General features: G+C 36.2%; 1 protein-coding gene across 2 annotated transcripts in view; it reads left to right on the top strand.

The window, feature by feature from the left end:
- Window positions 1–23,332, top strand: part of CFAP54 (cilia and flagella associated protein 54) — a 293,191-nt gene that overhangs the window by 221,390 nt on the left and 48,469 nt on the right. For both annotated transcript variants that reach the window (XM_057316516.1, XM_044384508.3), the window contains 5 exons: window positions 203–301; window positions 837–978; window positions 12,551–12,724; window positions 14,124–14,344; window positions 18,335–18,505. In XM_057316516.1, coding sequence (XP_057172499.1) covers window positions 203–301; window positions 837–978; window positions 12,551–12,724; window positions 14,124–14,344; window positions 18,335–18,505 — 807 coding nt within the window. The remainder of the gene's footprint in view (window positions 1–202; window positions 302–836; window positions 979–12,550; window positions 12,725–14,123; window positions 14,345–18,334; window positions 18,506–23,332) is intronic.

Here is a 23,332-nt window from a genome sequence, read left to right as displayed (position 1 = left end):
AACTTCCACTTTTCTTTTTTCAATATACTTTGAACATCTTTTCATGTCAATAGATACAAATACATTATTATTTTTTTATATTATTATTCTTAATGGCTACATAGTGTTCCACTGAAATGTTCTCTTCAGACAATGAGAAAATTTATCATGAAAATTCATGATATCTTTATCTTTATCATAATGTATGTGCTATATTTTTTAGGCTTCTACCAGAAGGCATAGTTCTATTAAAGAGCCAATAGTAAATAAATTTGAAATGTACAGTTCACTGGCCTGGATTGTGATAAGAGCTGCTGCCCAGGTTGGTGTGATTTTTATTTAATCTTTTTCTTTACTGTCCTGTCTGTATCCTCTACCTGCCAGCTGTTAGGACAGCACAATGTATCTCTATGAGAGAAAGGAAAATTCACATTCTTTCAGATTTATGCTGATGATGTTTCTGGGGAAGATTAGAAACGCTCCTTATATACATAATGTTTTTAATCTTTATTAGCCAGACCTGGCTTTGTTTGTTTCAGCTTTCCTTTGATGAAAGTATTGGCAGATACATATGTGCACATTTTGACATTTTGGTAAATATCTGTCGTAGCTAGGTGAGAGAGCCTATTTAAAGTGGCTCATACATTAATTAAATTGTCAACAGTAATGATTTGTTTGACAATGATATATACTACATGTTGGGGATCACATGTTGTTCTCCAGATTATCTTTATTTTTTCTTCCAATGTATATTGAATATTATTTTATGAATTCACTTTCTCACATTATTTACCTAATGGATAATCTATGAATCAGAAAGCTTACATTTATGGGTTCTAATTCTGCATTAATTTTAGGTCAGTGAAGCTGTGTTGGAAATTAATCTACTTATTGGAAAGAAGAATGCTAGAACTGATAAAGTTAGCCAAGGGGCATTACCAAATATCCCAGAATTTGCCACCATGGATCTTCTGTCTTCATACACAGATTATTTGCTTGGTATGTTTGAAATGTGTAGGCATTTTATAAAAATCTGATATATGCAATGTTTAATCAAGTCGCAAAGGTTTAATTGTGGTGATTTGTTGGGTTTTAGCTTAGAGAGGATAATGGTGTGAGGAACCTCAGGGAGAGGAGAGGGTTCTTAGGGCCTCGCTGCCAAAACAAAGGGACATCATTTCATTGTGCATATGTACGTGTTACTCAGTCAGCTCCTGCGTTGCAGATGCAGGGCTCTGTGACAAATGGTGTTCCCTTCTGTCTTGCTTCTTTCCAGTTCACACATGTCAAATGAGCCCTTTTAAAAATATTTACTTGTGGGTCCTTTCCTGATCCTCTAAAATGTGTACTTGCTCTCATACTCTCATGTAGCTCTCTGTGCTTTTTCTTATATTTTAAATGTGTGTGTGTGTGTGTGTGTGTGTGTGTGTGTGTACATGGGTGTACACATTTTGAGTTCTTTCTCCATTAAACTATCATCAGCTTCCTGAGGGTAGGGACTTTATTTTGTTTGCTGCCCCAACCACAGAAAATCACACATTACTTGCACATTACAGGCATTCATATTTGTTAAATGAATTAATGAAGGAGAGGTTAGAATTTAAACTTGACCTCACTGCTATTTATTTTTTTCTCATTTAGGACTCCTTTGTTAGTTAGTAAACTATAAACCTCTAAGTCGGATGAACAGTGACATATTTAACATTCATTTATGTGTTTGTCCATTCATTCATTTGAAAAACATTTATTGAGTGCTCTTATGTACTGGGCACTTGGATGGGTTCTAAGAAGTAAGGTGCTAGAGTCTTACTTCCAGACTGACATTTCAGTAACAACCATAATTAATTTTCCTTGGCACTAGGTGAAGCATTGAGCCAAAGGCAATGAAGAGTGGTACTTGAACCTGGTGGGGGTGGGAGTGGTCTTCCTAAAGCCTCTGAAAAGATACTTGTAGGCAGCAGCTTACTCTGCTGAAGTGTTAAGTCAGCTTTAGCCAAAGGGTTAGTGTCTGACACTGTCCCCTTCCTTGGCTTTCTTCCTTTCCAACCTAAAAACGTATTGCCTGAGGTTAAACCATTAGATGGACTTTTTATGCTGACGTGTCGTTTTCTTATTTTATTGCTTGATTGCCTGGTGGGATTTTGCTTCATCAATTTCATCTAAAATGCTGTATTAATCAGTTATTACCAAAATTATGGTGTATACCAAACAGCCCTAAAACTTAGTAGCTTACAACAAGAATTCATTCTTTGACTTGTCTCACGTATTCTGCTTCCATCTGTACGTTGATTTGGGTGTGATCCATGTACAACTGTTATGAAGCCCAGGCTGCAGAGGCCGTGGCTGTTTGGGCCATGCTCTTCTCGTGGCGTGCACCAGATCACAGGGCTAAATCACCAAGCTAAATCACAGAAGCACATTCAAGGCCTCTCTCCACACCACACCCCACTGATCATAGCAAACCAGATGGCCAAGTCCAACATCAGGGAGGAACGGAAATCTACTCTGCCTATAGAGAAAGGGAGAGGGGCATGAATGTGCTGAATGATAATCCAGACTACTATACATGACAAGTTCAGTCTGTGGCTGGTAGTGACCTGAGGAGAATTCTGAGCCGCTGTATGGAAAGACAGGAAAGGGTGTTCAGTGATTTACTAATGTTGGCACCCATGGGCACATGCCGTGAGGAACAGCATCCCCTATCCAAATGATCTTAGTTGATCCAGCTGAGCAGGTAGTCTTCATCTTGGCTATGCTTGATGCTACAGTGTGTGCTTTCTTTGTCTATTTTAGTAGTTTTCATAATGTATTCCAATTTTAAGTTTCTATTTTGTACGATTAACACTCCTTTACTGTTTTACCAAAATACTAATTTGAAATGACCAAATTTTGAAGTCCAATCTATTTTGCATTTTGCCTTGCCTTAAGGATAATAGTTTTGCCCTCCAGTATTTTCCTAGCAGACTGGTAATTAATTCATGTTGATGATTTCCCTTACTTCGGTATTTGGGTTGGAAGGAGGTACTGAATTCCCTCCGGATTGCTTCAAATACCCAGATGGTAGTGAGGTTCATGTTATAAGGAATTGCTAAAGGGCAACAGCAACAAATAAAACTTGTTTGATTTTATTTGCATTAGCATAAATTAGCATCCAGGAGAAAACCTGCTCAGTAATCTCACCTTCACTAGCATTGATCTGTACACGAGGTGGTGATCGATAGCCATTGTTACTGTATGGAGAGCACTGTACCAGATATTTACATGCAGAGGGAAGGAGTAGTCGTGGAACACATCAGCAAAGTGAGTCTTGCCTTCCATGAGCTTCCCGTCATTGACAGTCAGAACAGGCATACACCTTGAAATTATATAAATGCATCTTTTAAGAGAACCATATTAATGGAGGCAGATTAAACTAAAGCTAGATACAGACAGGATGGGCATGTGAGTTAATTAGGAACATTTTCTTCCAGAAGAAGTATGTTGTAGGGGAGGTGTAAATAGACCAGAGATGTGGGTAGCAGAGTGGAGAGGAGCACATTTTCCCAGCAGAGTATTGATGATCAGAGAACCATGATGACAGAATAGACTAGTCATGTGTATGGGTGCCAGAATAGATTAGTACATGTACCAGAGACCTACTGTATGATATCTGTAGGACAATAAGGTAATTGAGTGATTCAGCTGGTCTGGTTTATCGAGGTTTCCTCTCCATTGTCTTATGGGAATAGAGAACATGAAATGATGGTAATGATTCAGTGCAAAAAACATTTATTAGATGCCTACTTTGGGCCTACTTGTATTAAAATATACTTATTTTTTTCCTGATTTTCTTGGGGCTTTAATATAAAAATTCAGCTAGGATAAAAATTGTTAAATTCTATAAGACACTTTGAATTAAAAGTAACATTTAGGATTAGTGGTCCTGGATGCAGTCTCTGACAACTACATACACTTGGTATATAGAAAAACATAAATGTGTGTCATGCTAAAAGCTAATGTTGGTGAACCTATTGTCCGAATGTAAAAAGAGATCTGTAGAGCAGAACTAAGGATCACAGCTGACCTTTAATATATGCTCTGCCTCTTGAAAGAGAGAAAACCTTCCAGCCTGAAAAAATATGATTTGTTCTTTTCTTACTGCCTTGCCCCTGGTTCAGAGACATGGGGTCAATACCAACTAAAAACTGGGATGCCATTCCTATACCACCATGTTGATTTCTTCTAGTCTTCTGAGACACAATTATCCGTTGGTGGGGAGCTGGGGGAACACATTATATCTTCAAATCCCAAATTATTATACAATTTATGAATGAAAATGGAGATAAATCATTCATGCTAATAACAGTGATGTGTGTGTGTGTGTGTGTGTGTGTGCATGTGTGCGTGTGCATGTGTGTGCACATGCTCTGTATCAGTTCAGAGTATAAGCAGTTGAGACAATCAGGGTATGATGAGAACCATCCTCAGTGAAGCAAAGCTGTCCTGGCCCAACACCTGCAAGATTCTAGAAATTTCACTGAGAGCTCTGCACTTTGATCACTTAAATTCGAGAAGGAACAGACCCATGTCCAAGAGCAGAGCATACATTCTCCACCCTCTATTATCAGACACTAGGTGTGGAGAGATTCTTTATTCTAGACTGAGTCAACAATGAAAAATAAGAAGCAACAGATGCAATAGAATGCTCTCTTGAAGACTCAGAGGAAGACTGACTCTTCAGGGAACCAAAGGAAATGTAGCAAAATTGTTTGGAACCTTCAGCAGGGCCCATACAGTTGAAGACTGACACAACCAGAGAAAGCCATAATGCAGCAAATGCTAGATAATAGTGGGACCAGTGACTTCTGGTGCTATATGCTAGTGCTTTCTTATGTGATTTCATTTATCCTTTAGGAAGATTCCATGAGAGTGTCATTATGCACATATAGTAAATGAAAAAAAGCCCTCAGAGAGGTTATGTAACTAGGATTATTTTCTACTGCTGTTACAAACCCTGATCTACCCAGTTCTAAAAGCTGTGCCCTTGATCACTGTGTTGGGTGTGAAAAGAAAGTATTACCAGGAAATCAAAGTGCAGAATTATGCATCACCCTTTTGGATTGAGCTGACATGAAAGATGCTTTTGCCCTCCCCAATCCAAACATATAACAAGGTTGGGTAACACAGAACCAAAATTGTTTTAACTTATACCTGAGCATGAAATCAGGAAAAGAAAATCTCAAGTTACCAAAGTAAAATGAGTGATTATAAGCAAGGGCTGAAGGTGAGGACCTCATCGGAGAGAGAACAGCTGGGGTTGGGACTTTGAATGCCTGGTCAAAGAGGACATCTGGAAGGAAGGCTCTGCAGGTAGGGAAGGTCAGAACCCAGCTAACTATTTAGAACTGAGGTTCAGAGTGGACTTGTCTACAAATTGAGGACTAGAAACACGTTGCTCAGTCAGGGCCAAAAATGAGCCACTTGGGAGAAGTTGGAACCCCACCTGAGATGTAAAGTTGGAATTCTCACCACCTGAGAAATGCAGGGAAATTAGCATAAATACTGGCCCAGAACCAGTGACACCCCTGCATCTCTGGCTGTGGCTAGAGGGAAACCATTGCAATGGGATACACCTCCCACCAAAGCTCTGAAGATAAACGTACAGTGCAGGTTATACCTGGACAAATTCTGGCATCACTTTTGGATTATAAAGACAAAGAAAATAATAGTAAGTATTCAATCAGAAAAAGTGGCCTTTCTATAAAGAAAGAAAAATTGAACTGGTATTAATTTTCTCCTGTGACATTAAAGACCAGATGACATTGGTCAAATATGTACAGAGGCTCCTTTTTTTCTTTTAATTTAGTTCAATTTTTTACATAGGTAATTTATTCTCAAGAATCAAAACTCCAAAGGGGCACCTGGGTGGCTTAGTCAGTTGAATGTCCAATTCTTGGTTTCAGCTCAGGCCATGATCTCAGGGTCGTGGGATTGAGCCCTGCGTTGGGCTTTGCACTCAGCTCGGAGTCTGCTTCAGATTCTCTCTCCCTCTCCCTCCCCCTCTTTCTCTCTCTCTCCTTTGTCTCTCAAATAAATAAATAAAATCTTTTAAAAATAAAAATAAGTAAATAGTCAAAAGACATCCAAGGGCATGGAGGGAAAGTCTTCCTTCCACCTCCTCTGCAAGTAACTGGGTCCTCTGCAATTGGTGTTGTCATTGTATTGGTGTCCTAGTCCTGCTACAAGAAACAACCACAGTTTAGTGGCTTAAAACAACACAAGGTATATCTTCCAGTTCAGGAGGTCAGAGTCTAAAATAAGTCTCACTGGGGTAAAATTAAGGTGGGGGCAGAACTACATCCCTCTGGAGGCTTTAGGGGAGAACCTGTTTTGGCCAGAATGCTACCTTGTATGATAGTAGGTTCGCCAATACTGCCTTTTTTTTTTTTTTTTTTTGGTTTACATTGTCCCAGTATACATTTGCCCATTCTTTTATTTTCAGCCTTTCTAAATAATCTTATTTTAAATATGCCTCTTCAATAGAACACAGAGTTGTGTTTTCTTTGTTTTAGAACTTGATAGTATTTTGCTCTTTGGTAATAGGCAACTTCAGCCAATTTAAATTAATTGACATGAAGGGTATGTTTGGCATTATTTTGTATCATTTTATGACATGTATATAATAAACTAGGAAACAAAAGCAATAAAATAATTTCAGGGAAAAAAACAATAAGCTATTAGCCAACTTATTTAGGAAAATTAATTACAGTAAAAAAGGGATAAATGATAAGAGGAAGGTAATCACTGATATTGAGAAATTAAACTATTTGAGTTTTTTTCTGTTTAACTTGAAGCAAATAAATTTTAAAAATTTTGTAAAATGCAGGCACCTGGGTGGCTCAGTCGGTGAAGCATCTGCTTTCAGCTCAGGGCATGATCCCAGGGGCCTGGGATCGAGCTCCCCATCAGGCTCCCTGCTCCATGGGAAGCCTGCTCCTCCCTCTCCCTACCTGCTCCTCCCCCTGCCTGTGCTCTCTCTGTCAAATAAATAAATAAAATCTTTAAAAAAATTTTTGTAAAATGTATAATTTTGTAGAAAAATATAATTTACCCAAATTTACTTCAAAATACATTATATTAAAAATTGGGCAAATCTATTATTTTAGAAGAAATAAAGTTACATTAGAAATTAATACTCAAGTTTATTACCTAATTTTAAAAGAACAGTAATAAATCCATTAGAAGTTGGCATAAATAACATTAAAAATCTCTTTAATGTCTGGCTTAATAAAAGAGCTGGACTCTCACACCTACTTCAGCAGTCAGCCTGTTAGAGCATAATGATTTCGCTGAAATATGTGAAGAAAATCCAGTTTCACACAGATATGTAGATAGAAAGTGGAGGACTATTTTAAGAGCTTTTTCAGGTAATTGTGGACATTATTCTTTGGTACCAAACCAACACTGATAAGTGGTACTTTCTTAAAGGTTAGTTCCAATGTAGACTATGAAACAATGTCATTGAACTTTTTTTACTCTGTTACATTAAAATACATTAGTCTTCAGTCTGAATGGATCTTTTACTCATGCATGATTTTGTAATATCATGCATCAGATATTTGGAAAATAGTGGCTCCCTGGGTTATGCAGGACTTCTAGGTGTTGGTACAATTCACTGGACAATTTTTTAAAAATCAGATTTTTAAAATACCACCACCATTCTTATCAGAAAAGTCTAAGTATTGGGACGCCCATGGTGGCATATACAAATTTTCCAAAATCTTAAATTTTTACTTAAAAATTTGAATTTTATCTTTGGCAGTAAATACTGTCAGTTATTTTCCTTGAAGACCTACTACTTTATGGAAGGTGTTTGCCATACACCTAAGTACGGAAAACACTTTGTCTTCTCAGTTGTTCTTTTATGTAAAAATGGTGTTCCATGGTGAGGGGCAGGAGAGGGTGTGGGGAGCAGTGCATTCCATTTGCAACTTAATCACAGAAGTGCTTTTCCTTAAGACAGCCATTGTGTATTTCAGTATGCAGCAAAAAAAATTTTTTTAATTTGAATTCAAGTCAGTTAACACATAATAGTATTGGTTTCAGGAGTAGAATTTAGTGATTCATCACTTACATAAACACCCAGTGCTCATCACAAGTGCCCTCCTTAATGCCCATCACCCATTTAGCCCAACCATCCTCCCACCTCCACCTCCCCTCCAGCAACCCTCAGTTTGTTCTCTATAGTTAAGAGTCTCTTATGGTTTGTTTCCCTCTCTGTTTTTATCTTATTTTATTTTTCCTTCTTTCTTGAATTCCACACATGAGTGAAATCATATGGTATTTGACTTTCTCTGACTGACTTATTTCACTTAGCATAATACACTCTAGTTCCACCTACATCATTGCAAATGGCAAGATTACATTCTTTTTGATGCCTGAGTAGAAACATTTTATGTGTTCTTCCCATTTCATCACACAAATTATGAAAAATGATGTGTACTTGAGGGTCAGTAGTTAATAACTTTAATTTTGCTGCTTTATCAGGGACATTCTTAAGTGAAACTGGCATTTTAATTAATTTATTCATTTTACTATGAGTGCATGGCAGTGAAGAAAGCAAGAACTACTAGTACAGTTTGATGTCACTGCCTTCCGAGGTTCATGTGAAGGAACCACAGTCTTATTTATCATTCCTTTTGCACCATCAATGCACATGTCAACAGAGTTATTCCAGGATAAACCACTGAATTCAGGAAGATTATTCAGCATTTTGCATATTTCACTTGCATTTTTGCTAATCATTCACAGACAAGGAGATCTTCTTTCAATAGTTGGTGCTGATACTTTAGACAAATCCAAGCAAAACTGCATGACCAACAGTGTCTGTAGATGTGAGCATTAGTAAGGCAAAAATACAATTCTGCAGCCGTGTTACTGAATTCATGTGTGCATTTTACATCTTGAATTCAACAAGTTATTTTATTATTGGAAAGTACTACAATTTTGTTTACTGATTTTTCAACCAGTGCAAGTTATTGCAAACAGGACATTGAGGTCTTAGACTTCAGAATATGTATTCAGCAATGTCAACTTCTTAGTTCCTAGGCTTTTGTGTGCATTTCTCTAGCCAACACAATATGATAACCTACTCTATATGATGCTTCACTGACTTTTTCATTTGTAGTTTGAAAAGCTGTAACAAAGAATTTTTTTTTTTTTTGGCTTTAAAGAGCTCGTCACATACACGTTCAAAATGTATATGTATTTCTTTTTCTTTAAACTCTGAACAATTGGTCTTAAGATGCTTCAACTTAACTGGCACCATAATACTGTTTTAAAAATGTGCAACTCACCATTGCTATTTCTTTCTGAGATTTACATCTTAGTATTATCCTCTGCGTCCTTTGTATCCTCTACCTGGTGACAACTACTTCGGGCACAATGCCATGCATCTTGTAGTTTGGGGTTTTAGCTCTTTCCTGATTTATTGAAAATAGAATTTGTGTTTTTGTTACTTGTTTTTTGTGTTGTTTGGGGATGATTTCCAGGAGAAGGGGACATGCCAATACTATATGGACACATTTGCTGGAAATCACCACAAAAATATTTTATTGTGTTATAACATAAATATGGAAAATCACACAAATCATGAAGATACAGTTTCATTCAATGTCATAAAGGAAGTGCCTGTGTAACCATCATGGATCAAAAATAGAACAAATCCAGTACCCTAGAAGTCTACATCATCCACACTTCCACTGCCTACCAGTCGCCTTTTCCCCCAGCTTTATTGAGATATAATTGTTATATAACATTGTGTAAGTTTAAAGTGTACAATGTAATGATTTATATATGTATACATTGGGGAATAATTACCACAATAAGGTTAGTCAACACATCTTAACCTCCCTGCTTTCTGATTTCTAATACATGAATTAGCTTTGCCACCTGATTTTTGTGTAAGTGAAGTTGTATAGTCTATATTCTTTTGTATCTGTCTTCTTTTGTTCCACACTATGTTTGTGTATTTCATTCTTTGATGGATATGATAATAATTTATTATCCATTCTACTGTTGATAAATATTTGGGGGTTATCAGAAATGATGCTTCTATGAATACACTTGTATATTACATTGTTCTGCACAGAGGTACACATTTTTATGTATGTACCAAGGAATAGGCTTGCTGGGCCATAGGTATATATATTTTCAATTTAGTACTATCAAGAAGTTCCTCAAAGGGGTTTGAATTTAAATTTTACCTTGATGACTAAAAAGGTAGGACACTATTATACACAATATTGGCTTTTGCTTAGTCTTTTTTGGGAACTCCTTATTCAAGAATCATGCTCAGTTTTCCTGGGAGCTTTCTGTCTTTTTCTTAGAAATGTGGAGAGATTCTTTCAGTATTCTGGATATGACCATTTTGTAGAGTTTATGTATTACAAATATCTTTTACGCCCTCGTGCTTTGCCTTTTCATTCTGCTAGTGGTACCTTTTGATTATACAAAATTCATTATAATGTTGTCTAATTTATAAATCTTTTCTTTTATGGTTTATGCTTTTTGTGTTCAGTTTTAGAAATCTTTTTCTATGCAAAAGTCATAAAATACCCTCCTATCTTTACCATCTTTTTTTTTTTTTTTTACTTTTCACATTTAGATCTGCAATTCATCTAGAATCTACTCTTATATATGGTGTGAGGCTGAAGTCAAGATTAATTTTTTTTCCATATGGTATACAGTTAACCCAGAACCATGTGTTAAAAAGACCAACCTTCTTCACAACATTGCAGTGTCACATCTGTTATAAATCAAGTGCCCAAAAATGTGGAGTGAGAGAGAAAGGGAGAGGAAAAGGCAGAAAGAGACCAAAAGAGAGAGAGAATCAATATGAGAAATAAATATAAGACTATTTGGCAAGACCACAAGGAGAGATGAGTGTTCACACTGAAAAGGCCTACAACATACCAAGCAGCATGAATGAAAAAGACCTAGGCCTAGATGCCAAACAATATTTTTAATCACCACAAATAACGAGGAATTCATTAAAAACATTACAGAGTAGGGAAGATGGTCAAACACAGGAATGAGTATTTGACTAGCATCCGGCTTCTCCCCAGCAATGACAGATACTAGAAAGCAGTAGAATAAGGCCTTTGAAGTTTTAAGGAAAAATAAGTTTCAACCAAAATCATATATTTAGCTAGGTCCTTGTAAGGACTCAAATGGTTTTCTTTTCTTAGATGGTGAGCTTTTTAAAAGTCAGTTACAAGCAAATGTACCTCAGCACACAAAGTTCACAAACAAAGAAAAAATGCGAGATAGGGAAAAAAAAGCGAAGGAAGGAAGAAAAAGAGGAAGGAAATGGGATTAGGGAGAGTTTTGCACAGTATTCCACAGTACTGGGAATATTCTGTTTGCTAAACTGGGTGGAAAGAGCATGGGGATTCATCTTAATATCCAAGAAAACATACATAAACCATTAACCATAAAAGATTCTATTCATCTTTCTTCCTTTCCTTCCCAGAGGCAGCCACTATCCTAATAAAATACTGTGTGTATGTGTGTGTGTGTGTGTGTGTGTGTGTGTGTGTGTGTATAGGTACACATAAATAATACAAAATATTACCCTGGGTTTTTTTTTTTTTCAAATGTATACAAATGATACTCTGTGTATCATTTGGAACCTGCTTGTTAACTTGGTATATGTTGTCATGATCTATACAGGCTCTTACCGTGCCCATTTTAAAGATGAGAAAATTAAAACCCAGGAGGTGAAAAGCCCAGAGAAACCTACAGTGTACAGAGATTCAAAGTCATGTACTTGTGAGAAGTACATCTGGAATTTGAACTGTGACACTACACTATATGCCTTCTGCCTTATAGATCTAAGTAATTCGTTTTATTGCCAGCAAATGAATAGACATCTGTTTATTTTTCCAAGTTTCCCTTTTTTTTTTTTGATATCGCAACAATGGTATCATGAGTGTCTTCCACAAGAGTCCTTGTACACTTATACCACTTATATGAGTATCTGCATTTTAAATTGTATAAGATCCTGCCAAACTGCTTTCCTAAGTAGTTGCTCTCACAAGTAGTGTATGAGCATACATTTCCTCACATTATTATCACTATTTATTATTTTCAGATTTTAGTATTTATCAATTACTGAGGGATGGGAAATAGTATTTCACTTTAATTTGCATTTTTCTGATTTTTAGAGATGCTAAAATTTTGGCTATTTGGGTCTCCTTTTCTATGAGTTGACTGTTGAAATTCTTTGCCCATTTTTCTGTTGGACTTTGACTTTTTCTTTATTGATTGGTGCATGGTGTTGTACATATTTGAGAAAAACTGTTCATACGTGTTCTAAATATTTTTTCTCAGTCAATCGTTTGTCTTTTAACTTTGTGTTTGGTGTCTTTTGTGATACAAAAACGTTTTTTAATCAAATGTAGTCCATGTGTCACTCTTTCCTTTATAGGTTGAGCTTTCTTCCCTCCCATATGGTTATTTTTCAAGGAAAGCATAATATTTGTCTTACAAACTTTTTTCACTTACCGTTATTATTATTTTTCATTTTTAGATAACTACCAAGTGGTCTTCTCGACTGCCTTTACATGCTCTTATCAAAGTGACGATGTGTGCAACAGCACAGACGCTAGAAAAGAACCTCAGACTAAAGTGGATATTACATGGATTCTTCTACTGCGCTACTATATTCATCTGCAAAGGATTAATAATATGAGCAAACTGCTAGGTAGGTTTTTGATGCGTTAAGAAAGAACACATTTTTTTCCAGTTCTTGTTTAAGTCATGTTTCTTATTTGGGAATTTTAAAATGCTTTTGACATCTTTTGGAGTGAACTCTCATCAGAATATGAAAATTTCAGGGGCTCTTAACCTGAGATACACAGATCTTTGGGTAGAATAGTATTTCAACATCACTGACTTCCTTTGACATTCTATATATTTTATTTCCCATATTTAAAAATGTTATTGTAAGGATGCATCCAGAGGCTTCCCAAGACTGCCAAAGTGGCCCATGGCTCAAAACAGTTAAGAATCAGAGTGATCACAATGTGACAGCTTATAAAATGAACACGATGAAATTTTGACTTTAAGAAGAGTATTCAGTACGTAGAAGAGGAGAATTACATGACTTCAGCTAAGATATATAACTCCATTGAGTTGTTTCGTTTAGTTTTTTTGTTGTATCATCAATGCTGTCTGAAGAACATCCAGAAAAACTGGTCTAATCTGCTTCACATCAGTCCCTCTTGTGTTTGTGACAATGTATGTTGTGTTTTATCTGCGCCCTTGAAATTGGTGATTTCGTGTTGTTCATCAGTGCAAATAGTTGGAAAAGACAGGTTGACCCGTGTCAGGGCCCAGTGATGGAGAAGCCAACAGGGCAAATGGGCTGAGTCACAGAGTGACTAAGCACGGCTAGCAGTGGGATAGACAAGCACGCCGAAAGGTGTCAGGTGCAAAAGGTGCATCATGAGAAGGGCAAGAATAAAAGAAATTCGATAACAAAGGGTGCGGACATTAACCAGTACAGCTCTTCCTGAAACTACTGAGACTTGCTCAGCCCACTGTCACGACAGCCCAAAGTGCCAGGGATTCCGCACATACTAATGAGGTAGGGAACTGGTAGGTAACACTCCAGCTTCCCAGTTCCAGACAGTTCTACGTGTTATTTTTCAGAAGTCCTCAGCAGAACTAAGCCCTTATTATCCAAAGCTATAGCCCATCCATTAACTCACTCACTATTGGCTCTTCTATCCATCACACTTTGTTCAGTCTCTCACTTATGCTCCTTGAGATCACTTTTCAAATCAATTACCTGCACCTAAGTTCTTGCTTTAAGATCTTTGTTGGGGTAAGTCCCAAATAAGATGACTGCATAGAATATTTTGCATTGTCAAGACTTAGAACCTAAAGCAATATCTTCACACCCTTCTGAAATTTTCTTCATTCCTGTGGCACGAAGCAATTCCATTCGTGTATAAGCTTAAAAACAGAGGAATTACACGGGCAGCCGCTAGCTGAGGTGGTGTGATTTACAGGGACAGCAGTTAACGAGCAAATACCAACAATACTGACTGTTCTGTTATCTAACGTGATTCTAAATTAATGTATTTTTCTTCCCTAAGCATCTCCAAAGCCAGGATCTGGAATTTCATTGCCAGATGATACACTCCTCACATCCCTTTTCAACTCTGGGCTTATTTTGCGCCAAAAAGAAATGCATTTTTTCCTTAAAAGATTTTTACAGCTGTATTCTTCCTCTTGTATTGATGAATTTCCAGAAGAACTGTGTCAAGGATTGGAAAATACACTGTTTTCAGAAAAAGCCTCACATGACTCAGTCAAGGTACTGTTTTCAAACATTATATATTTTGGAAAACTTCTTAGAATCATTGTTATATTTCTGAAGGAAGCACAATTGAGAAAATGCAAATGGACGTAGTGTATTATAAATTTCCAATATGTATTTATAAAATGAATAAATCAAGTCATTTGCATTGAATTCTTTCCAAACAAACAAAAAAATCAGTCTTTTGTTTTGAATTATCTTGACTTTGGACTTCACCATATAGTGCTTTCATTTTTATGATTATGGACTTGCCCATACCAGACATGTCTATATTTCTAAGCCCAGAGAAGTGACCTAAAAATGTGACTTCTTCCAAATTGAGAACCTTTGCTTGTCTTATCCTGCTAGATTGTTGGGTAGGTAATAATATTTTTTTAAATCACTATTTTGAACAAAAGAGTGAGGTGACTATTAATAAAGTGTAATTTTAAAAAGTAGTGGGAAGACCTACTAAGAGATATTTAAGAATTCATTTAAAGAAGTGATTCTCAGAGTTATGGAGTTGCTCTCAGGTCAGTGTCCCGCCCACATGGGAGGATTTTTTGAATTAGTTCCCAGATACTGGGGTATTGGCATGCCTAATATTCAACACCCCTATCTTGCCCAGATTATAAATCATTTGAAAAATAAAAGAGTTTAAGAGTTTGGGATTAAAAAAATACCCAACCTTATGAGTTGTAATGTTGACATTGCAGGATATGGTTTATATTTACTGGGAAATTCTGTTCCTAAAAGCAGATAGCAAAGTAGACAGATTTTGCCAATCCAGCTGTGTTTGTTTGCTTGCTTGCTTGCTGGTTTTGGTCACTACAGGCCCCCTTAAAATCTGTGCGGACAAGGACCCCTTTAAAATTGGTCTCATGAAGGAGCAGAGAATTCTACAAACCATTCTCTCCCAAGAAGAAAGAGCATATCCAACATTTCTTTTTTCCCCAGTTGACCAATCAAGTAGCTCTACAGGGCAGGGGAACGAGAGGAAGCAGAAAGGCCAGGAATGTACTGTAAATGTCTGGTCCTCTGCAGGGAAGGAAGTAGCAGGAGTGGGATGAAATCATTTCCATCTAACACCAGATCCCGATTCACCCCTCCAGAAACTGCGACTCCCTGTGAGGATTACTGCCACATATCCAGGTGCCTTAGGTACTCTGGCACAAGAACCAGAGAAGGAGAAGGTGGAGAACTATAGTCTTGTGAATGTGTTCTCGTGACTATTTTGCTAATAGGTGTGATTTCTTAAATACTGTTCCGAAAGGAGCTCTGCTTGCGTATTTTAGTATTAAGGGCAGCCTACCATTACCCATCTCCTAAGCATGATGCTCTGAACATAGGACCTTGAATACATTGTAAATATCTGTGACGTTTCTAATGGCAGCAATGTTATCAAAGACTGTTGTACCCTGTTTGCTCTTTTTTAAAAAAAATATAATTAGTGTAACACTCTCCCAGAATAATCAGCTCTGGAGATCACTGTCGCTCGCCTGACAGGTGCAAGCCACCTAATCATGTGTTCGTTTCACTGGGGTAGACGGCTAACGAGCATAGAGCCTTTTGGATTTTTTTTAAAAAATAAACTGCAAGCTTGGCTGATTTTTATAATAACGTTTTTGAGCTTTTAATCACTCAGGAGGCTATTTCAATCAAACTCTTTCCGTAATTTGATACTTAATCCTGCTTTTCCTCCACAAAGAAGTAGATGTCTTTCCAGAGTGATCATTGCTAGGCTCCAGGCTCATCAGTGTGTGCGTCTGCGTGTTGTTAGGTCTACCGAAGCTCTTTGGTGGAAAAACAAAGGTGCCCAATAAATTACATTAAAACTTCCAAGAAAAAAAAGATACGATTAGAATGATGCACAACGCTGGGTTGTTCGTGTTTAGACTCGTCATAAGGTCAGATATTTGACTAGTGTAAAGTGATTTGCGGTTCATAGGACCATGGCAAACAAGAATTCTCCTGGTAGGTCTGTTGTTTTATTCCTCCCAAAGAACAAATCAAACATATCGAAAATATTCAGTGTATGGTTCATCAATCAGCATATGTACTTAATTCCATTAGCAACTAGATTTTATGTTTTTTAATTTAATTTTATTTTTTTAAAGATTTTATTTATTTATTTGACAGAGGGAGAGGCAGCGAGAGAGGGAACACAAGCAGGGGGAGTGGAAGAGGGAGAGGCAGGCTTCCTGCCAAACAGGGAGCCCGATGTGGGGCTTGATCCCTGGACTCTGGGATCATGACCTGAGCCGAAGGCAGATGCTTAACCGACTGAGCCACCCAGGAGCCCCATAGATTTTATGTTTTTTTAAAGATAATGGAAAACTAAATGCCTATTTTGATATTGACTTTTGTTACAATTTACCATTATTAGACCATCATGTTAGTAAATGCTGTATATACTGAAATAGTAAATATTTGCTTATTATTTTTCTCTTCTTAGTTATTAAATATGAATTCTTATTAAATAGTTGTCAGAAACTGAAAGGCACTCAGATATGAAAAAATATGAGAAATTATTTTTTGAATCAATTATTTACCTGAATTAATTTTAGTTTAGCATTTTTAAGTGATTATTTAAACCTAATAGTCATGTTTATTGTTTATTTTGGTCATGCTTTTAGTATCATAGTGCTAATAAATGAGGATTCTGGCTTATAATATCCTTTTATGATGATAGTCTCTAGACATTTTTGAGAAGTTTTCATCTTTAATATTACCTTTCAGTCATGACATATTTTTCTTTTATCAGTAGACAACTTGAAAGGTCAGAGTCTTTATTTCTCTTTTTATTTTATTTTGAAGACTCTCATTGACAGTCTTATATTATATCTTGAGTAAGCTCAGAAATAATGGGAGGTACAAAGCCTTACAGAAACACCAGGCATTTCTTACTGGCCACTTACGTGTTCCCCTTCATCATCAAGCCTTAAGACACCTTAGATGTCAAAAGTTCAATAGAAGAATTGCTTCCCAACTACGATACTATAATCTTGGGAATAACAACAAGTTAATTTTGAAAATAGTTTGCACTCCATTAAGGAAGGTCCTTTTCAGATTTGAGGTATTATTATCACTATTATTATCTCTCTGTTATCTGTTATTTTTTTGATAGCAACCATGCTTTGTTTTCTGAGCTACTTTTAAAAAACTGAATAATTTATGAAATTGCCAGCTGCATTCTACACATTTATGTTTCCTGAAAACTCCTGATTCAGGGGTCTGGTTCCATCAAAGCTAGGCCCAGATTTACCAAGACTGAAATTACAAATCAGCCCTGTTCATGTAAAGAGGGAATGAGAGCAATTGATTTTAATATTTTACAGCAAAAACTGTGTCTTATTTTGCATATGACACTGCAAAAAATGCCGTCGGAAAATAGATATTATTTATAATCATACCCTCAGTTTATTCACCACTGAATAAACAAGAAGAAAAGGAGATGTTCTTAGAATCTGAGGTGATCTTGAGACTGAAATGATAGCATTGACATTTTCCTCTCTAGATCTTTACTGTGGGAGAGTCACCAAAATAGAAGACGTCTGTTGAGTCCCATGGATTTTTTTTTTCTTTTTTAAAAGATTTATTTATTTATTTTAGAGAGAGAGAGAGAGCATGAGCAGGAGGGGCAGAGGGAAAGAGAGAGAGAGAGAGAGAGACTCTCAAGCAGACTTTGAGCTGAGCACAGAGCCTGATGCAGGGCTTTTGATCTCACCACCCTGAGATCATGACCTGAGCCAAAATCAAGAGTTGGAAGCCTAACCAACTGCACTACCCAGGCACCCTGAGTTCCATGGATTTTGAAGCATATTTTTTCTGTAGGAGAATATTTTCTGGTAATCGGGGACAGTTTTGAAAGCTACACCCATAAACAAACTAAGACAATTCCCAGAGTTTTATAATGTAGCCAAGACTGAATGGATATTGAGTGAAAGTTTTAAATATTGAATGAATTTATTATTACCAACAATTAAACTCTTCTTGATTTTTCCCTAGTTATGTCATGACAGTTCTCTACACTCCGATTTATCATTAAATAAGCTCTCTGCCAGCCCATCTTCTGGAGATGTGTCATCAGATATGAATATACAAGATTTAAACAAAGAACTTTGCTTTCAGTGGTACATTCCTCCTTTAGAAAGACCTCCAAAGGACACAGAACCTATGGTATGTAATATAATCACAAAGCTAAATCTTATATTTGAATATAAGGTTTAACTTGACCATTATAACTTGAAAATAAAGAACAACCCCTTGTCATATAGATGAAAATATACAGCAATATAGAATCTATATTGTCTAGTAGAATGAATCTGAAAATAACTAAGAAATCAGGAAAAGTCTGGCTTGAGTTGATAATTTTTCCTTTTTTCTGATCTTCAAGGGAAACTTCCCAGTGTGTCACCATAATATAGGATGTTTAATTTTTTTTTGCAGCCATTCCTTATCACATTAAGGAAGTTTTTTTTCTACTGTCCACTTTGCTAAGAACTTTTATCAAAATCTTTTGCTGTGTCTATTAAGATTATTTTATGAGTTTTTAAATATATTAATTGATTTTTTAAATATTAAATCAATCTTGTGTTCCTGAGATAAACTCAAATTGGTATTGGATTTTTGCCACTGTTTAAGAGTAATATTGGGTTACAAATTTGCGTGTTCATACTATTTTTGTCAGATATATTTTGTATCAAGATTTTGTTAGACTCATAAAGTGAGTTGATAAATATAACTATGTTTTTCTATTCTCTGGTGACATTTTTGTAAGTTTAGAGTAAACTTTTCTCCTCAAATATTTGGTAAGAACTCATCAGTAGGGGCGCCTGGGTGGTACAGGGGGCGCCTGGGTGGCACAGTCGTTAAGCATCTGCCTTTGGCTCAGGGCGTGATCCCAGTGTTCTGGGATCGAACCCCACATCAGGCTTCTCTGTTAGGAGCCTGCTTCTTCCTCTCCCACTCCCCCTGCCTGTGTTCCCTCTCTTGCTGGCTGTCTCTATCTCTGTCAAATAAATAAATAAAATCTTAAAAAAAAAAAAAGAACTCATCAGTAAAGCCATCTGATCCTAGTGTTTTCTTTGTGAGAAAATAGAAAATTAGTAATATAATTTTCAATAGTTAGAGGCAGTCATTAAGCACTGTACTCATTTACTAAATGCCAGAGTTGGTATCAGTTCTGATTGGGTCAATATCTGTTCTAATGGTTAGCACCCCTGTCAAACCAAGTTTTAAATATTTTGACTATCACCCCTGTTTATAGAACATTGGAGTTTTCTGTTTCTTTTTGAGTCAGCTTTAAGTTGCTTTATCTAGGAATTTTTTCATTTTATTTAAAACTTCTATCATACTTTTAATCTCTCCATTGTATTTGTATTGTGTCTCTTTTCATTTCTTATATTTGTGATTTGTGTATTTTTTCTTGATCATTGTCACCAGAGGTTTCTCATTAGTTAATTTTATTTCACTAATCCATATATCTTTCTTCTCCTTTGTTTTTGTTTTGTTTTGTATTCTTTTCCTAACTGCTGACTTCTTGAGGTAAATGTTTGGCTTAATATTCAGTCCTTTCTTTCCTAATGTATGCATTTTAAGACTATGAGTTTCTCTAAACATTGCTTTGGTTTCATTCCACAAGTTTTTATTATAGTATTATCATTATCATTCAGTTAAAAATAGTTCTAAAATTTTCATTACGATTTACTCTTTGACTCATGGGCCATTTCAACATGTGTTTTTTACATTTCAAACTACACAGAGCTTATATATATTTTACATATTATATTAGAAAATTATCTTTTGTTATTTATTCTTAGATTATGTTGTTCTGTGATAATAAAAAATGCTCTGTATGATTGATATTGTTGAATCCTGTGTATTTTCTCCAGGAGAGGATTTATTATGTAAATATTCCATTGCTCTTAAAAGGAATGTGCAGTCCTCAGGTGCTAAGGCAGTGTTCATACATATATCCAGTAGGTCAGTTTGGTTAGTCTTGTTCAAATCTCTATCCTTGTTTGTTGGCCTTTAATTTTTTAAAATCAATTATTAAAAGAAGTATATTTAAATCCCTCACAGTGATTGTCAGTGGTCAGTCTCTCAAATTTTGCTTTACATAATTTGAGATTGTGTTCTTAAGTGCAATCAAATTAACCAAACTACCTGGGTTGGAATCCTAGCTCTGTCACTTAATATATTATTTTGTGATCTTCAGTAGACTGGTTAACTTTTCTGTATCATAGTTATCCTTATCTGTAACTAGAGATAATTGGGTAAATGCCTAACCTCAATAAATAGTACTTGTCATTTATCATTATCGGAAATTATTTTTAAGTTATTATGCTGTCTTAAAGTTTAATAACTTCAAATATACATGTAATATACTAATAAAACATTATTTAAAAGCTTCTTTTAAAATTTAGCAACAATATCTTCTTATAGATACTTATAGATATTGTATAGAATAAAGTACACTGTGCCTTACCAGCAAAATTAAAGTGCATAGCATATACGGGAAAAAACCTTAGTTTGCCTCTAAGTGCCCTTCATAAATTTGTATCACACATATCACCCCTTGTTTTAATGTTCATTATTTTTATCTTTATCTAACTCTACATCTTCATCTTTATCCTCATCTATGTCCATATGCATGGAAAGATATTTGCACTAGGGTTAATTGGGGAGCTAATTGCGGATGAGATAGGGGCAAGTATTTAGAAGCAGTTTAATATCGATCCCTGGACAGTTAGAGAAAAAACAGTGATTCACATTCTAGGAGAATCTTGATGAGAGGTCAAGCTTTTAAAAATGGAACGGTTGGTCACTACAGCCATTTGCAGAGGGACCTTCCACCATAGCATTCCTTTGATTGCTGCTCTCTCTAAGAAGAGCCTCAGGCTTTCCCCCATAAAACGGTTGCCATATAGTTTTGCCCTGTTCAGCATTTTCATTTGCTTTTTGCCTCCTGCATTGGTCTACTCTTGCATTTTCCAGCTCTTGAGTGCTGTCCCCTCTAGCTGTGCCTCTGGTAGCTTCTGCTGCTCCTTGACCCATGTGACCCTGTCAGAAAGTGAAACCTCCTGGGCTTACCTCTCTTTGCTTTTGAACACACTTTTCCCATTGGCTTCTTCATTCTGCCTCCTTAGGCTGGCAACCTGCTGCTAACTCTTGGTCAATTATATCTCTTTCTACTCATAGAAAAAATGAAACTTTAACATATCACTCCCCAGGAACATTTAAAGCTGTTTCTCACATTTTGAAAGTACTCTCCTTCATACACTTTCCACATCAAATCCTTGCCAGATAGTCCATATACATCTAAAAATAATAAACCTGCATAGTCTCTTTTGGGGAATTTAGTAACGTAATTTTCAGTTTCTAGATCCAAGAATACTAGTGGACCATGGAAATAAATATTGTGTGGGTCTTGAGTAGTATTTTTTCAAAAGAAATTAAAACAAGAGATAAAACATTTTCTGAAACTTTTGTTTTGTGATGTTGTTAAAAAGAAAATTTCTCAGATCAGTTGATCTTCAGCATGTGTCAGAATTTATTTACTTTCTGGCAAGAGAAACAACCAAGTGATAAAAGAGTATATCCATCTAGGAAGGGTATGGATACAGAAGGATTACATATTTGGGAAATAGCAGCTAATTTTAAAAAATGGAGAAGAAACTATAAAGTTCATTTTGCAAGCTCATGGAAATATCACATCTGTATCAGTCTGAGACAGAATGATCTGAGAAGTTAATGCTATGACTCTACCTGTGGCTGATAATTAGAGTAACAGGGTTTTATCCATCAACAGTTGTATCTGACAATGAACATGGAAGCATGGCCTGGTGTGAGACAGAGATTAGAAGGAGCGCACCAGCTAACAAATTCTGGTTTAAACAGGTTGCTAGAGTGGTTTTCTTATGCTGCAAGCAAAGGCACAATAACAGTTTTCCCATTTCTTAGTTTGGGGACATTTTTCCCCTCTTTGGTAATAAATATGTACGTATTGGGTCATGATAAAAGATGTAGTTGCTGACATAAATTTCAGTCAAAAAATTGGGAAACACTGACTTTGATGGACTAGATCTCCTCAGACCTAAGATTCTATCTTTTCAGAAGATAACACTGAAGTTTGTTTGATAATTTGAATATTGGTGTATTTGAACACTTATCTATTCATTATCTTAGGTGTTTAGTGTATAGTTTTGTTTTGAATAACTGGCTAAAGCTCATGAAACTACAAGATACTAGCAGTAGTGAATGTAGAGCTTAGTATATTCTAGATGCTTTGCTTGTATTAACTTCACAACAACTCTATGAAGTAGGTACTATCATCAGCCCCATTTTACAGAAGAGGAAGCTAAGACACAGGATAGAGGAAAGCTAGTCAACAAGGAATCAGGATTAGAGCAATCGGATTCCAAGTCTGCACTCCTCAGCATGGTGCTTTGTTGAGTCCTCAGACAATGGTCCTGGCTGCAGGCACTTCTAGCCTCTGGGTGGGATGGTGGTGAAAATTATATCTGACCTAGGGTGTTGCAGTTTCCAAGGACTTAGAGGATGAACAATGCAAGTTAACAGCACTTGATTCACCTACTCAGTCCTCTTCAGTTAATGTAGTGTCTGAAGCAGAAATACTGGTGGGAACCAAGGATGCAGGTGGCAGCAAAGTAGAAATCATAGAACTAGGGATTTTGACATAAAATTTTTAGATAATTTGGAGGGCTAAATATTTCCATGCCACAATACTTTTTAGAGTTAAGTTTTTAACTTGGAAAAGTTTAACTTCTTAAGTACAGGATTAGAAATTGTATTATCCTATTTAACAAAACTATCTTTGGAAGAATATAGTAGAACCACATTATAAGCTCTTCCCTGGAATTTTGTTACAAACTAAGCATCTTTTGAACAATTTCAGTATCTTCTAGAAGCAGACACTAAAGAGGCTGCAAGGGGCAATCATTTTAATGAAACTTCTGGACAAAGGCTTTACAAATAGTTGTG

Source organism: Ursus arctos, unplaced genomic scaffold, assembly GCF_023065955.2.
Source record: "Ursus arctos isolate Adak ecotype North America unplaced genomic scaffold, UrsArc2.0 scaffold_21, whole genome shotgun sequence".
NCBI classification, from domain to species: domain Eukaryota; kingdom Metazoa; phylum Chordata; class Mammalia; order Carnivora; family Ursidae; genus Ursus; species Ursus arctos.
Note: the sequence above shows the minus strand (reverse complement) of the source record. Positions and strands in the feature narration are given on the sequence as shown.